Genomic DNA, 18,738 nt, shown 5'->3' on the forward strand with positions numbered 1-18,738 from the left:
TAGTTTATATAATTTTATTAAATTTTTATTTTTTAATTGATTTTTTGTATTATTTTTAATTTTATAATTTGGTTATTTTTAGTATAAAAAAATATTAAAATTAACTGAATATTTATTCGCAAATTAAATATATTCATAATTAAAAATCTAATTAGATCGTTGTATGTATGTTTGGAGAAATATTCGGTTAATTTTAACGTTTTTGACATGAAAAGAATCTAATTACAAAATTAAAAACAATATAGGGATACAATTGAAAAAAAAAATATAAAAACTTAATAAAAAATTTGGTAAAACTATAAAGGTCATCAGATTAACTAAACCTAATAATAATTTGTTAGATATAATTATTCATGTCACTTGTTTTTCTCAGCTTAAATTTTTAAAAGAAGTAATATCATGACATAATATTAGAACTTTATGTCTAAAAAATTTAGAATTCAATTCTTGGTGAATCTTAAAAGAAAAAAAAAATAACATAAGACAAATAAAAAAACGTCAATACAAAAATATATTAAATAAATTTAAAATGTCCTTGCTTAAAAAAATATTAAAAATATAACTATTTATATTTTTTATTAATTTAAATTTAAAAAAAGTAATATCAGGATAAAACTCCAAACAAGTGAATTTGCTAATCACAAAACCCCTTTGATGCGAACTGGAAATTTTTATTCTCCCACCATCGCCTTGTGTCTGCTTCATCCTCTATTGTATTATTTGGTGATTCTAAATAATTAAACAAAGAAAAAAACACATATATATGATCGAGCATCACTGATTTTTAACATTATTCAAATAAAACCTTTTTGAAATTAAAGTTCGTTGTCTGCCAGAATTATTTTATTATACTATTAATTATATTTTACACAAATATACTTATGCATGAAAATTGTGAAGTGTACATTCATAATCCACTAGCTCTAGTGCTTGTTTTATCCTCAATTTCCTCCATACATACATACATATATAATTTTATGTGCCTTAACCTTTCCATGTGAGCTCCACATACAACAGTGCCACTTCTTCATTGATCGTTAATTATTAATTCATGAACACTACTGAACTACTAATATATAAGGTCGGCTATAAGGTCACACATATAGTAACAAAAAGGAACCACATCAAGAGGCTGGACAATAAGTTGGGTGCGGTAATGATACCAAATTCCCATCTAATTTATTAACTAGTAATATATGATATGTACCACCTTTATATGAAGAAGATAATTATACACATGTAATTATTTTATATAAAAATAATAGTTAAAGATGATTATATAATAATTTAATTAAACCTATTAAACTAGTTAACAATTTTCACTTATTATATTTATAAAAAGACAATTTTATCGAGTACATCTTTAAAGTGGTCCTAAAATTGACGTCGTATACTAAAATTATTTTTGAGATTTCAATTACATCAATTACGTCTTTGAAGTTAAAAAAATTGCATCATATTAGTCTCTGACCTATTTTTTTATTAACGACGTACTGACGTGACTTGATGATGTGGACCTTTGGTGACATGTGTCACCTCATAGTTTGGCTACGTGTAACGGTATAATGTGTCAGTCAACGACACGTGGTATGCTGATGTGAATGATTATGCCACGTGTCACAATGTTATTTGTCCACGTGTCATCCACTATGTTATCATTACATATGCACTAAATTGATCCCTTATTTTACATCAAATGACTCATTTTAGTTCTTGAAATTGAATATCGTGCATCAAATTAATCCCTTTATTAGTTTGTTCTCATTTTTTTTGTAAATTTAAAACTCTCAATATTTTTTATTTACTAATTTTAATTTTATTTTTTATTATATAAATTTTTATAATGAATTTTTTAATTAATAACTTTAACTTGTATCTTTAGAGTACATGTTAGGTAAATCCAAAATTTTATTATTACCTCTTATATTTATTTGTATCTGTTTTAATACTGTTCAAACCATGATTACAATAAGTGCTTATATTAATTAATAGTATAATATATGAAAATGCCGCCTAACTAAGTTATAGATAAAATGAATTATTATAATCAACAATATAAATATATCTTATTAATTTAGTGAGAAGTCAATTATATAGAAATCGAACATTCTTAAAATCGATGGGAATAGTGAATTTATATTAGTTAATAAGTACCTTATCAAATATTCTTAAAATATTATTAAAAAGTGTTAAACATTAAAAAGTTTGTATTAAGAAATATTATTATACTCTTAACTTATACTCTTTACTAAATTAATATCAATATCTCACATAATTCTTTTAATAAAATATTATAAAAAAAATTGTATAATTAAAACAAAAATTTTTAAAATATTTTATAAAAGCACTTGTATTAAATAACTTGTGAAAAGATAAAATTAAAATTAGTGGATTCAATGATATTAAAAAATTTGAATTTATAAAAAAAAAAAAAACTTATGAATGGACTAATTTGGTGCACGACATTCAATTTCAATGACTAAAATAAGTTATTTGATACAAAGTAAAGGACCAATTTAGTACATATGTAATGATGACATAGTAGATGACACACAGACAAATAAAATTGTAACACGTGACATAACCATCCACGTCAGCATGCCACGTGTCACAGGCCGACACATCATCGTACTATTACACGTGGCCAAACTATGAGATGACACATATTACTAAAGGTTCACATCATCAAATCACGTCAACGCATTGTTAACAGAAAACGGGTTAAGACTAATATAGTACAATTTTTTCAATCTCAGAAATGTAATTGGTGCGATTAAAATCTCAAGGACGATTTTATTGCACGACGTCATTTTCAAGAACCACTTGGGAGATTTACTCCGACATCATCCTATAAATTGTCTCTTATATGTATATCTTTTATAAATTTCGTACTTTTAGTTTTAAAAATAATTAAGAAATTAAAAAAACTAATATTTTATACCATAAAAAAGTTTATACAGGAGAGAAAAAATATTACAAATATTATTTATCTTTATTAATAATATGACCTATATATATATATATATACATATATCACCTACCAACAAATGTCTAATGTTGAGACTAAATGGAAAGCACTATACTAGAAAGTGACTAATTACTGTTTGCTTTTACAATTTTCATAATCAAATTTGTGTGGTATAATACATAGTATCTGCAAATAGAATGTAATCTCATGCTTCCCTATCAAAAACACGTTTCTTATCTTGATTGAGTTTATATCTTAGATTTGCCGAACCTTATAGATGTCGATATCCCATAAGCAATGGTCTATATTGCACCACATTGAAAAATAATTGGTAGATTTTAACGTTACTTGCCATAATTATATGCGAGGAAAACCAAGAAAAAAAAATGAGCAAGGAAGTAATATTATTAGTTCTCTTATTATTGTGAGGAAGTTGAAAGCAAAAGGACTGGAATTATTTCATACACTTGAGGACTTCTTGTCTTGTCTTTCAATTAGTTAGAAATCAAAGTTTGAATTTTTGAACCCTTTTTTCCCTACTAGCTAGTGTGTACACAGTACACACACTCATTTATTATTATCTTTAAAATTTAAAATATTGGTGTAATATTATTTAATACTAATATTTTCATTCTTAAAAATTAATTGAGTACAATTATTTTTGACTCCATAGTTTTGGTCGACCATAAAGCATGCGTGCAACCGGTTTTTTCCCAGTTTAATTACCAATAATAAAAGAAAGTCTAAGTCGCAAGCATTTTTATTAAAATTTGTCTAGTACTTATTAAACAGTAAAAAAAAATAAGTAATCTTATATTATTAGATATAATTTCATACCATTAAAAATATTATTATTGACTAATTAATGACTTTAAATCACAAAATTTATTGAACTCTAACACTCCTCTATTCTATGGCAGAAACTCACCTGCAGTCGACTGCAAGTGAAGTTGCTTTTGGATGGTTGACACGTGTTACTATATGGTTTAAAAAAATAGTTTATTTTATATAAATGGTTTATTTAAAAAAACCGGTTTGAATTGGAGCAAGTAGTTACTTTTATTCCCTTCTTCTTCGTTTTGCACATAAAATTCTTTCTCTTTCAATTCCTTTTTCAGAACTAATATGAAACTTTCAATTAGGTATGTTCCTTTTATTTATATTTCTTAATCAAAATTATTATTTCAAATGTATTTCTTAATTTATGTTTTTATTCATTCCTCTGTGAATGATGAAAATTATTTAATAAATACGTATATATTTATGTCATCACACCATTTTGATGTTCAGATCATAAATGCCAAGATAATTCATGGCAATTTCATGTGATGGAAGACAAAAATATAATTATGGTATAACGTAGACTAGTTGATAGCATGAGCATTGTTGAACTTTTGGCATTATCTCTTTCATATTTGTTATATGTCTCTTTAGTTGGTGATGTTATAGTTTATTGTGATGATATGAGGGTAGTTTAATTGTTTGAGTTAGGTCCTTTTTATTTGGTTGAATTTTTTCTATGGTTATCCTATTCTTGATAACAATGTCAAAATAAATATTTTCATTAGTTGTTCTTTTTTTTTCTCTATTTTTGAATCAATTTTATTTTGAAAAAATTTATTAAAATTTTTTGTTGTAGACAAAATTAATAATATTATGTTCAATTATTTAAGGAGACCAAATTAATATTTTGATTAGATACTTTTGTTTTATTGAAAATAAATTCTAATTTCATTAAAAAATAAATTCTAGTTGATAAGTAAAAACACAAAAACGTACATGACAGTGAAATCATAATTTCTAGACAAGTAAATTATAGTCTTATTATCTTAAAAAAATAATTTATTTATAGAATAATATTGAAAAATCAACAATAATTTGCATAAAAATAGTTTATTAGTAAAATAAAAGTTAATTGATTGATTACCATAAAATTTAATTTAATGATAAATTTGCAATTGAATATATTTTTACAGCTTAATTTAAAATCTGTTTACAGCTTAATTTAAAAGCAACTGAAAATGTAAGTTATGGGAAACAAAACAAAACTCATCAAGAAAATAGAAACAGAGACACAAAAAAAAGACAGATGATATCATTTATGCCATTCATATAAAAAAATCGTGAATTTTGTTTCTTTTTCAGAATATTAAATTTTACTTTTTCAAACAATTTGTATACATATATTTGACAACAATTAAATAAAAAAAAGTTTCAGATAAATTTAAAGAAAAATTGGTCAATATGAATGAAGAAAAAGATCATATCAAATTCATCTGTTAAGAATTTAGGAATAACACGCAGAAAGAATTTAAATTATTTTAAAAGTAGTTATTTGATCTATTCAAACCGATTTTTTTAAATAAACTATTTATATAAAATAAATCGATTTTTTTAAACCATACAGTAACACGTGTCAATCATCCAGAAACAACTTCACCTGCAGTCGACTGCAGGTGAGTTTCCACCCTCCTCTATATATATGGTAAAAATTAATTATAATTTAATATAAGATAAGTGTCACATTTTTATTTAATGTTCAATTTTATACCATTTTCAAAGCCACTAGAGACCTCGCCATGTATGTAAGATAGATATTTATGCAAGCAATTAATTAATTTATTAAATTATTAATTAAGCTGGCTAAGCTATGGAGCTTATATTAGCTTAAGCTCCGATCCTATTTGCACTTTCATTTTGTTATTTGGATGATATATTTTTCTCTAAATCTATATTTATTAGTTGTAAAGATAGGATACTAAGATAAGGACATTAAGATATAAAATAGTATTTGACAGAGAAAATATGGATAAAAATAATGTGTTTAGAGATATTAAATTAATGTATTTTATATTCATCATGATAAGAAAGACACAGAGATATTAACACAATTTATTTTTTATTTTTTTTATTATTCTTGTTAATTTTTTATAATTATATTTTTTATCGTTATATTTTTTATCTCAAACTTTTTGAATGAAAAAAATAAAAATATATTGAATTTTCATAATTTGTTTTAGTTTATCATCAAATAAAATACAAAAACATAAAATTTTGTATCTCTATCCATCAGTATCTTATCTTATCCTGTTCTTATAAACAAACACAACCTAATGGACAGTAAAAGTCGCCGAGCTAGAGAATAACATGCATGCAATGCAAGGGTATACCCAGCAGAGAGAGAGATCAGAATAGAATCTTCATTATTATCATGTACACCATTCTTCATAGAAGTTTGAGCCAAACCACTCATTGCTTATCCTTACTAGCAGCGCAACCTATATGGAACGAATTCAAACGTCATATACGACATATACGACATGGAGTTTCTATTATGTGACAAAATTGCATGATATTGTGAAAGAAAAAATGTAGCATGTGGTCGCACTTTATGCATGTTGACAACCCTAAATACGGGGTTGAAAAGAATGTCTTTGTATTGTAATACCATTGTGCACATACCAACAATCAAGTACAAGTTAAAATATCTGTCGTTTTCCTGTGCCCAAACAAAAATGCTATATATGTGACCGAAGATGAACACGAAAACATAGGATTTTTACTATATTATTTTGCCATCAACGATGATTTGATGGTGTGAGATTGGTGTGAAATTTTATTCAATTGCTCACTTTTTTCTGCTGGTTACATGCTGGCCAAAATTCAATAAAATTGCTGGTCCGTAAACTTTTTCTATTATTTTATTGTTTTGCATTTTTGCGGTGTCATATATAGATTGCTTCCGCCGGCTATTTGTGAGGATCAATAATAATAAGCCCTTCATTTTAATCACCGACACATCCTATAATTTATTCCTGGCATAATAGGAGGCATTAACGTTTAATTTGTTCAATATTTTTGTAAATTTCCTATTTAATATAATATTTATATTTACATTTTATCATGGGAGTAAATACTATTTCCTATTGCAAAACTGTTATTGTCTTTAGTGATGACTTCCAAGTGAGGCAACCATGATACATGTATAGAACAGGTTTAAACTGGATAAGAGGCATATAAATATAATATAAGATGGATCTATATATATATATATCCCACAAATAAAAAAAATCCATTCATCTTTCTAACTCGATTTCGTATATATACTTTATACAACATTATACGAAAACACTTGTACCTTATTCCCGTTATTGTGTATAAAAATGTCCGTGACTTCTTTGTTATTCATTTCTAATTTTCTATATATATAATATGCATGATCATCAAGCTAGATGCAAGAATACAGATAGATAAAGCTGCTGCTGAATGATACCTTCTTAATAATTTACAAAAGTAGCTAAAACTGCTTCTAATCTTAACAACATTATAGTATCTATATCTCTTTGTTGTTGAAAGTTTAACAGTGCCTATAAAGTTATTAATACACCAAATTCCGAAGCTTCTATATTTCTAAAGGATAAAAACTTTTATGGTTTGAACCCTAATCAGAATCTTATAAAACTAAGTAATCAAATTTTACTGCATGCTAATAAATTAATAATTATTATACATTTTTTTTCGCTGATGTAATTAGCAAACGTGATGCAAAAGCAATGGAACAATGCAAAGATGCAAGACTCAAAGCTTAGATATTCGTTTCTTCCTCCATTCACCACTCTCAAATATTCTCTTTTTCTCTTCTCTTCTCTTCTCTTCCAAGTGCACTACAAAACCAAACTCAAACGCATTATTCATCATACACTCATCAAAGTTGAAACACAGAACACGCTTGCGCCAAAATGCGCGGCAACGACCACATACCCATCCGCCACGTTCCGGGCCAGAACCCGAACCAGAAGCCCATAAGGCGTCACCACACGGCCCGCTACTACGTGCAGCGGGTACAGGACAGCCTCACCACCCGGGTCTCCAAGGTCATCTGCGGCACCTTCCTCAGCCTCCTCTTTATTTTGGGCCTAATCACTTTCATCCTCTGGATCAGCCTCCGCCCTCACAGGCCCAGATTCCACATCCACGAGTTCTCTATTCCGGGCCTGGCCCAATCATCTGGCTTCCAAAATGCCCAAGTCAATTTCAATGCAACGGCCCGAAACGCCAACCAGAACATCGGTATTTACTACGAGTCAATGGACGGGGCGGTTTACTACCGGGATCAGAAAATCGGGTCGACGCCGTTACTTGATCCGTTTTATCAGCAGCCCAAACATACGACGATAGTGAACGCCGTTCTCAGTGGGGCTACGTTGACCGTTAACAGTCAACGATGGACGGAGTTCCAGAACGATAGGGTTCACGGTAGCGTGGTGTTCCGCTTGGAATTAACGTCTGTGATTCGGTTCAAGATATCGTCGTGGCAGAGCAAGCGCCACAGAATGCACGCTAATTGTAATGCGGGTGTGGGACCCGATGGGTCCATCTTACCCCTTTACAAAGACAAGAGATGCCCCGTTTACTTCTCTTGAAGATGCGAGAATAATATCACTAATTTCAGTAATTTGTATTAACTTCAGTCTTCACCTTAGGTTTTTTTTTAATAATAATTATCTATTTCTGACTATGTTATGTAGTCTTCCGAATTTTCTTACATTTGTGATCTGTGTTGTGATTTATAAATATTTAAGGTGGTGAAATTTAAATTATTTTTCTAAAATTTTCTTGCATGTTATGAATGTATAATATATATAATTCAATTTTATATAAAGTTAATATTTAAAAATTATTAAATAATTTAATAAGTTATTAATTATTATTTAATAATTTTTAACTGTGCAGCAGCTGAATATTTACTTTTTTCCTGGCTATTGAATAATTTGAAGTGGTTGCTGTCACTTGTCAAAGAAATTACATATTTAACATTATTTTTCTGCAGGATTAAATTATTAACACATGTTTGAAAAATTTTCTTTGACTAGAATGGAAGAAGATTAAAATTATTAACACATGGTTATGGAACAACTGAATTAATCCAAAAAGAACGAAATTTAAACTTTATGTGACAAATGTCAAACCTTTTCCCTCCTCTTCATTCATATCAGTACATGTATGTAGAACAGAAATCAATCTTCTCAATTTTTTTTAATAATTAAGAGAGTAAAACATGATTTTTTATTATTAATTTTATAAGTGGGATAAAAAATAAATATAAAAAAAACAATAAAAAGTTAAAAATCATATTTTAAACTCAATTTTTTTAACAATTAAGAAGATCTATTTCCAATTTTTTTTTCAAAAAGTTAGTCAAAATAATAATATACGTGTATGAAAGCAATTTAATAATACGAATCAATTCCCCTAAAACAGGTTTAATGCTATTAGATTTATAGCAACAAAAATATACATTTTATGGAGACTTGTGTAACCTGATGTTATATGCAAAGATAGCTCCTTGGCATTTTCACCCTCCTACTAATTAAATATGACTCTAGCTGCATTCTTTCTACATTCTTTTTTATAATTCCAGGCCCGGACCACAAGCCAGCTAAATTATGTAAAAAAAAATATGGCATGTTACTTATGTAGTAAGTAATCACTGACCATGAAATGAAGTAGCATAAAGTAGAAGTGTAGAACATGTTTAATTCTTCCATTTGCTTTATTACCCTATCCAGATAAATGAGGTGATAAATTTTTTAAAGAAATATAGACGCTTTACTATTTAATTACCTTTTTTGGGAAATTCTTTAGTGCTTATGATTTTTTGCTTAAAAATAGAGATATAAATTTTTTAATTCTATTAATAAAATTTAGACCGCATAAAAAAAACCTACTTATTTAAATCTTTTTAGCCTTTTACACATCATATTTAAAGTTATTATTTACTCTAAATATAATATAATTAACAAGTGATGACTTAATGAATGTTCAAATAGATTCTTTTAAATATATAAGATTGCGTTTATTAATAATAGATACAAAACAATAGACAGTGACATAAAAACATAAGGTAGTTTGGTTGAAGATGAAACATGGATACCGTGATATATGTTTGTTGTTTGGTTAAATTTATGTATCTCTAAAACATTAATTTTTTATTTTTACTCATTAAATTTTTAAAATTTGTCTTTTTATTTCTTTAAATTTTTTTTTCTCTTTTTCTTTTAAATTTTACAATCAAATTTATCTTTCTATTTTCTTCAAGAAAAAAAACTGTACATTTAATTTTTTTATTTATTTAAATTTTGATTAATTTTTGATAAATTCTGAGCTTTAATTTTTTATTTTTTTCAAGAAAAATTATATATTTAATATTTAAATGATGATATTAGAAGAAATAAAAAATATTAGAAGAAATAAAAATTCAATGATAATAATATGTAGTGTTTAGAATAATGAGGATATAGTGATAGTAGTAAAATTTGTGGTTAAATGAAAAGTTATCTTTTTTAAATATGTGTATCTTATTCCTTATTTTTGTTAAACACAATATATAAACACAAATATTTTATTTTCATATCATTAATAACTGTGTCTTTATATTTATATCTCATCATATACATTGGAACCTAGATAAACATACAAATATACAAATTTTACATAATATTTGATAATAAAATATAAGATACATTTGTTTAACTTAAAAGTCAAATTTATTCTCAACCAAAATTACTTCACTGTTGATTTCTACCACCAAGACTATTCCAACCACTAACTTTCACCATTACCACTGCTTTCGTTACTAATTTTTCATCCTCAACAACTCAAATTATTAAAATTAACAACTCTAATTTCAACATCAGTTAAATAATTCAAATAAAAAGAATTGAAATAATTTTCTTCTAATTCTTAAAAAAGAAAAAACAAAAACAAGAGAAGAAGGAGAATGAAGGTTGTAGTCTTAGATGCAAAGAGAGACAACAAGGCAGCAGGTAGACATGTGTAACCGTGTCTTTCAAAAATTAATATCCTAATAACCAAACAATATACATGTGTAACTGTGTCTATGTTTTCCATGGACATGGACATGGAACAAAGCAGTGTAAAGTCCCTTTCTAAAAGAAATCAACAAAGGTTGGCTAAGATAATAAAGAATGTGCATTTGAAGAGCATGATCATCAAAATAAAGGTTAGGTAGCAGTCCACTTGCTAGTTACACTATAATATGAGCTCCTTAATTGGTTTTCGTTATGAACAAAGAAACATGCATTCGTTTCTGTTATTCCAGTTTCTGCTGCTACTCTCCATCACATGGTTTTGTTCTTCTTCTACAACTACTTCACCAGATACCAATTTCCCACATGTCTGTAACTGCACAAGAAACAGCACCTTTGAGTTAAACACCACCTACCATACCAACCTCAAAACTCTTCTATCTTGGCTTTCTTCCAATGCCACTAACTCTGCCGGATCCCACATCACCAAGGTCGTTTCTTCTGTTAACAGCAGCGTCTATGGCCTCTTCCAGTGCAATGCAGATATAACGCCAGAGAAATGCCAAAAGTGCATCGATCAAGCAGTGTATAATGTAACATCAGAGTGTGCAACATCAAAGGAAGCTGTGGTATTTGTCAAATTCTGCTTCCTACGTTACTCTTACAGAGATTTCTTAACAATAGCAGAAGAAAGCCCTAAAATCTTCTTGCTGAACCTCAAGGACTACGTTGGCCAACTTGCTACCTTCAACAATGAAGTGTCGGAGATGATGTATACTCTGAGGCATAAGGTTGCTGATATTCCCATGGGTTCTAGAAGGTTCGCGTACGGGGAACTCAACATCACAGCTAAACAAAGCCTTTATGGCATGGCAAAGTGCACCCCGGACTTGCCCCCTGAGGAATGCAGCTCGTGTCTTGTAAACGCCGCGGCCGACATTCCGACCGGTTGTTGCAAAGGAAAGATCGGAGGAAGGGTTCTTTTTCCCAGTTGTGGCGTTAGATTTGAGCTTTATCGATTTTATGAGCCATCATCTCATCTGAATATTTTGATACTTGGAGGTATTAGCACATAATCTGCATATAGAGACACAAAATCGTGTTTGGTAAATGAGACATGAACAGAGACATTTATGTCTAGAGATAATAAATTAGTGTATTTTCTGCATATGGTTCTGATAGTTAGTAACTTTCATATGTTAAAGGTACTGTTTTGTTCACTGCAGGAAATAGGAAAAACAGGTCACACCAGAGACAGATTATTATTTCCATCATCTCAACTGTTGTTTCTGTGCTGCTGCTATGTTTTGGTTGCTCTTTATGTTTCCTAAGTCGACGACGACAAAGGAAGCTTCTTAGGGGAATTCTTCTTAGAGAAAGCTGTAAATGTGTTCAATTCCTATATCATATCCTTTTCTTTTTTGAAGGCTTGAAACTTCATTTATTACTATAGTTTTTATATTGTTTGATGTAGTTGGGGATGAATCATTGGCTTCTTTTGAGTCTTTACAGTTTCAGTTGAGTGAAATTCAAGCTGCTACCAACAACTTCTCCCAAGGAAACAAGATAGGAAGAGGTGGATTTGGGGAAGTTTACAAGGTGACATGGTAAAACTGAGAATTAACATATTGTTTTGGAGTATTAGTTTCAGCTAAACAAGTGCAGGTTTATCATGTTGTACAGGGTGTTCTTGAAAATGGGCAAGAAGTAGCAGCAAAGAGACTCTTGGGAAACTCTTGGCAAGGTGCAGAAGAATTTAAGAATGAGGTTCTTGTTATGGCCAAGCTTCAACATAAAAATCTGGTCAGATTACTGGGGTTTTGTTTGGAAGGACAAGAGAGGATACTTGTCTACGAATATGTCCCTAACAAGAGCCTTGACTACATTTTATTTGGTTAGAAATTAGAATTTGTGTTCTTAGCATCTTTTATATGAGTAAGTTGAATATCATTTTGATAATTGACCACAGAAAAATCTAATTCTTTGTACAGATCCTCAGAGAAGCAGGCCATTAACTTGGTCTGAACGATACAAGATTATTAGAGGAATTGCGCGAGGGATTTTATACCTTCATGAGGATTCTCGTTTAACAATCATCCATCGAGATCTTAAACCAAGTAATATTTTATTAGATGATGGTATGAATCCAAAAATATCAGATTTTGGTATGGCAAGAATAGTAATTACAGATCAAATTCAAGTGAATACTCATAGGGTTGTTGGCACATAGTAAGTTTATTATTCATTTTTGTTTTCATTTTAGTCTCATCTTATTTAATCATTATTAAGCCAAATAGTTAAATCATATATACAGTGGTTATATGTCTCCAGAATATGCAATGGAAGGAATATTTTCGATAAAATCTGACGTGTATAGTTTTGGAATCATAGTACTTGAGATTATGAGTGGAAAATCGAAAAATTCTTTTTGTGAACCACACTTCTCAGATGACATCCGACTTTCTGTGAGTAATAATTCACTTTTTCTGGTACCTTGTATCAAATTATATTCATACAATGGTTCAAATTAATTTATAGAAAATTGTTACAGGCATGGGCAAAATGGAAGGAAGAAAAGGCATTGGAATTATTGGATACAACTTTAAAAGGAAATTATTCTGAAAATGAAGTGATGAGAAGTATACAGATTGCCCTGTTATGTGTTCAAGATGATCCAAATGAGAGGCCTACAATGACAGAAATTGTGTCATACCTCAGTAGTTCTTCAGGGGAAGTACCTTTGCCTCAAGAACCAATAGTTTCAAAAAGTAGAAAGATGGATTATATGTCTTACTACCACAAAACGCATTCCATAAATGATTCTATCAACGATTTGTCAGTGAGCACATTTCTCCCTAGATAAGCTAAGGAATGCACTATTGGGTGACATGCACTTCCTTCACATATATATTAGAATGCTTTTATGCTAAATAATCTAGCGGGTCAAAAACAAGTGTGTTCGAGACACACATGCCTACACTTTATTTGAATTTCTCTGTTGAATTAAATGTATTGTTTGGATCTCCATTGAGTTTGATCCTGTATTTCTTTCAACTAATGTATCTTCTATTTCGGCAAGTTCTACCATGTGTTTCACGTTAAGAACAACATAACTAGTTACATCAATATATCTTCGTATAAAGATAATAGTCAGATGTTAGACAGGTATTATGTTAAATAGTTTATTTAATACAAAAGCATATTTTAGGTGAGTAATAAATCGATACATTTGGTAAGCTGAGAACGTGCACATTAAAAATGGAAGAGAGAGATTAATTTTAAGTTGGGGTAGGTATAATTGGGAGTTTGCGTCAATATTTGTTATTTGATGATAGAATGATTGCGCATTATTTCTTCGCATGCAAAATGCGGATGGGGTGGTGAATATAAAATAGAGAGTGAAAATGAAAAAAGATATTTGTTTTCATACGATGGTAAATTTATACGTAAAATATAAATAAATTTGTTCGGGTTTTTGGATTCCGAACGGGTTGGAGAGGTTCTCCGGATAATGAAGTGGGAATCGGTCTGGGTCTGAGCCTGTGAGCGAGATTTACGGGAAAGTGGGCCTCCCGAACTGGTCGGAATGTGCGAGGAGGGCATCACTTGCAATGACACTCCGATGTCCAAGTCAAAAAGTGTACAAGTGGCTATGAGAGTGAAGGTGGTAGTGACATATTTTGGAGGAGGGGTAGGACCCTCCCCATATATATCCTGTCAGTAAGGCAGACTCCACAGAAAAAGTCTCTTTTTAGAAAATTTTCTCTCCCACATCTGTCATGTAGCTGACAGCATGGGTACTTGTGTCCGGATTGTAAACTGAACAGATTATGCCCACCAACAAAACCAGCTGGACTGGGCCACAACAAAATTAAAACACGACACGTGACGTTAGTAATTAATATTTTTTTAAATATATCTCATATCAATACTTTTTATTAAATTATATAACACTAAGCAATAAGTCAATATAAAATGAAACAGAGAACATCAGAGTGGGATACTTGTCTAATAGTAGATATCTCATTTGATATCTTAAAAGTAAGTTCAAAGAATAAAATAACGTTATTATCACATCAATGAGACCTCTATTTTTAGTATTTTGTCTGTTATACTTTCTCATATGTTAATTAGGACCGTGGTTGTGTAGCAAAAACTGCTAGAAGTGCATAGCGATCGTGCAATATATATAATGTATATTTTATATTCATTAACTCTAGACAACGATTTTTAGGAAATATAATATTTTATCTCCATTATTTTTCATGTGAAAGTGGCGCTGAATATAAGTGCATGGACAGCATGATAATCCGCGTATTGTTTAGGACAGGATTAACGGGTGTGAATTCATTAATTAAGTACACAACTACAAGTGCATTGGTCTCAAACCATCATTACCATGCACTAACAAAACCATAATCAGCACTAAGCATTTTGGTCACTATTCAATTCTAAATCAATATATAGAATGATGATTCATCTTCCAACCTATTCATGATGAGTTCCTTCTACTTCTTCCTTCTGCTTCCATCTCTCTTCTTTTTCTTCCTCCCCATTCACTGCTTTAACATCATCCAAGGAGCCACCGATAAAAATACTAAAGCTTATTATAACTGCACAATCAATGGCACTTTTGCATCCAATAGCACATACCGTTCCAACACCATAACACTCCTTAACTGGCTCTCCTCCAATGCCACCACAGATTCCAGATCCTACAACACTACAGTAATTGGTAAAACCACTTCAGACACAGTCTATGGCCTCTACATTTGTACAAGAGACAGCACACCAGGAATGTGCCAAGACTGTGTGGCAGAAGCATCAAAACTCATATCATCTCTTTGTAGCAAAGCAAAAGAAGCCATGGTTTGGTACCGTGTATGCTATATGCGTTACTCTAATCGTAATTTCTTCTCCAATGTGGAGGAAAGTCCAAGTATCACCTTTGTGAGTGACATTGACTATGTGGGTCAAGTTGGGCGCTACAACACTATTCTCTGGAATATGCTGAATGATATGAGAACTATGGCCGCTGCTGATTCAAATAAAACGGCTGCAATGACTCAGAAAATCACAGATCATCAAAACATATATGGTTCCGCTTGGTGTCTCCCTTATCTTTCCACCGAGAACTGTAGCTGGTGTCTCAGTGATGCCATTGCATATATTCCAGCAGGTTGCTGCAGGGGAAAATCTGGAGGAACTGTCATGTATCCCAGTTGTGGTATTAGATATGAATTATATCCATTCCTTAAGGAACACAATATAATTCCTCGGCCGCTGCGGCCACCACCACCGCAAAGAGATTCTCGTCCTTTGGCTCCACCAGGTTTTGTAAGCGATGAAAACTAAAATGCAGTTAACAAATTGATAGTTGAAAATCGTCAAATCGTTATTTAGTCAAATATGTCAAATCATTTAACGATTTAAATTGATAGTTGAGAATCGTTAAATCGTTATTTAGTTAAATCTGTCAAATCATTTAACGATTTAATGACTCTCAATTATCAATTTCAAATGAAATTAACTGCACATGAATTTTTATCTTTATAAATATGCGTCTGATTATTTTTCTTTTCATTTTTTCGATGCTATCCTTACTCAACAAGTGGTTTTTATAGACCGTTATCAAAACCACTTGTAATATGTCATATGTAAAATATATTATGTAAAATTTATACTAATTGGTGAATTGACTGAATTCACGTAATCTTAATACTCTTTGGGTGAAAACTTAGGTGTAGTCAACTTCACGACTTTCGACTATGAATTTCACGTGAATTCGACTGCACTGAGTTTTCACCTAATCTTTCATATTTCTTGGAAAATTAAGGAGGGAGGGAAAAGAATCTAAGATATTGACATCTGCTTACCTCAAAATTATTATATGCTTTATTATCCTTCTCTTTATGATTCAAGAACATAATAGTTTATAATTAGAGTTAAGTCATATTTCTTGGAGGGAAGTTAACTAAAAATCGTGCAGGTAAACGAAAGCAGAAGAACTTACCATTAAGTAAAGTCGCTGTTCCAATTGCCATTGTCGTTGCACTTGTGCTTTTAACTTTGGGTGGTTGCTGCTTTCTACGTAGAAAAGGAAGAAAGAATCAAGATGATATTCTCAAAGAAAACTGTAATGTGGAGAAATATAGATTTCTTTTGTTATTTTCGCAACCTTAGAAAATCATTTAACAGAATTCAAACACTTTTGGTGTAGTTGGGAATGATATAAGCACTTTGGAGTCCTTGCGATTTGAACTAGCCAGGATTGAAGCTGCAACAAATAGATTTGCCACAGAGAACAGGGTAGGCAAAGGTGGATTTGGAGAAGTCTATAAGGTAGACATATCAATTATCAAGTTGTTGATATAATAACATAACAGAACAGAATATACAACTGGTATTTATTTACAAATAATTTCAGGGTATTCTTTTAAATGGACAAGAAATTGCTGTGAAGAGGCTTACTAGAAGCTCTGGACAAGGTGCAATAGAGTTTAAAAATGAGGTTCTTGTTATAGCTAAGCTTCAACACAGAAATCTAGTGAGGTTACTGGGATTTTGTTTGGAAGGTGAAGAAAAGATACTCATCTATGAGTATGTGCCAAACAAAAGCCTTGACTACTTTCTTTGTGGTATGTTGCTTCTAGACATTACTAATAAAAAATGAGTAATGTGTATTTGATTGTACAATGTAGTATTCAAAAGTCTTGTTTATAGATCCTCAAAAGCGAAGACAATTATCTTGGATTCAACGTAAACAGATCATCATGGGAATTGCTAGAGGAATTCTATACCTGCATGAAGATTCTCGCCTCAAAATAATACATCGTGATCTGAAACCTAGTAATGTTTTGTTAGATAGTAATATGAATCCAAAAATATCAGATTTTGGCATGGCTAGAATTGTTGCTGTGGATCAAAACGAAGAAAACACGCATAGAATAGTCGGAACATAGTAAGTTTCTTCTTGGATCTTGTTTTCTCTATCAATTTTTGTCATTGCAATTGCTTGTTTAACTGTTCCATGTTTTATATATAGTGGTTATATGTCTCCAGAATATGCAATGTTTGGACAATTCTCTGTAAAATCGGATGTGTTTAGTTTTGGAGTCATGGTACTCGAGATCATTAACGGGAAGCGAAAAGGAACCTCCTCTTCTGAATCAGAGTGTATTGATGACATCCGGAGACATGTGAGTACAATGTTTCTAAATTTCTTTTTCTTGGAGTAGAAAACACTGACTCTAACCGATTCAAATGGAGGTTGCAGGCTTGGGAAAAATGGACAGAGAAAACGCCAATGGAACTATTGGATCCTAACATGGAAGGCCCTTATTCAAAGGAAGAAGTCATAAAATGCATTCAGATTGGTTTGTTATGTGTTCAAGAAGAACCAAATGACAGACCTACGATGGCAACAATTGTTTTTTACCTAAATAGCTCTTCACTCAACTTGCCATCCCCTCGTGAACCAGCATACTATTTCAAGAACAATAGAACAGAGGAAAGCATGACAACAAGCAAGGAGTTGGTTAATGACAGCAATTCCATCAATGAAATCACCATAAGTAAATTCTTTCCTCGTTGATATATGGATAGGGAGTTACTTATCATAATAATCAAGGAACATAAATAGAGTTTAACCTGTCCTTGATTACATGTGAGTGTAATGACATAGGATTTTGCAGTTTGTACAATGTTTAGTTAGGCAATTCTAATGCTGGCAAGTTTGAAGGATATAAGAATTCCATCTTTAAGACATTTCATCGAACACTAACTAGCAGAATTGGAAAATTTTCGAGTTTATTTTTAATTTCTTTGATTCTAGTACAATAGTAGAAATCTTTAATAATCCTTAAGGCTACGTTTGTTTTCTGAAATTAGAACCGGAGAGTGGATGACTAGAACTATTGAATATATTAAGATGAAGAAGAT

General features: G+C 30.6%; 2 protein-coding genes across 2 annotated transcripts; both read left to right on the forward strand.

Moving 5' to 3' along the window:
- Positions 1 to 7,659: 7,659 nt before the first annotated feature.
- LOC107467148 (NDR1/HIN1-like protein 26) lies at positions 7,660 to 8,550 on the forward strand. The gene has a single exon (XM_016086186.3). It carries the CDS (start codon positions 7,708 to 7,710, stop codon positions 8,389 to 8,391), a length of 684 nt encoding a protein of 227 aa, XP_015941672.1. The 5' UTR covers positions 7,660 to 7,707; the 3' UTR covers positions 8,392 to 8,550.
- Positions 8,551 to 10,886: 2,336 nt separating this feature from the next.
- LOC107467162 (uncharacterized) lies at positions 10,887 to 18,391 on the forward strand. Its single transcript, XM_052254399.1, is given in 13 exon segments — positions 10,887 to 11,859; positions 12,024 to 12,179; positions 12,272 to 12,396; positions 12,481 to 12,691; positions 12,789 to 13,026; positions 13,112 to 13,262; positions 13,349 to 13,654; positions 15,265 to 16,129; positions 16,787 to 17,139; positions 17,225 to 17,435; positions 17,521 to 17,758; positions 17,843 to 17,996; positions 18,074 to 18,391. Coding segments are annotated over 13 exon segments (4,158 nt in total). The 5' UTR covers positions 10,887 to 11,027.
- The last annotated feature ends 347 nt before the right edge of the window (positions 18,392 to 18,738 follow it).

The sequence above is a fragment of the Arachis duranensis genome, chromosome 9, assembly GCF_000817695.3.
Source record: "Arachis duranensis cultivar V14167 chromosome 9, aradu.V14167.gnm2.J7QH, whole genome shotgun sequence".
NCBI lineage: Eukaryota > Viridiplantae > Streptophyta > Magnoliopsida > Fabales > Fabaceae > Arachis > Arachis duranensis.

What these genes read in the sequence shown, in the direction of transcription:
- LOC107467148 (XM_016086186.3), top strand. Translation starts at nt 7,708, where the DNA reads ATGCGCGGCAACGACCACATACCCATCCGCCACGTTCCGGGCCAGAAC.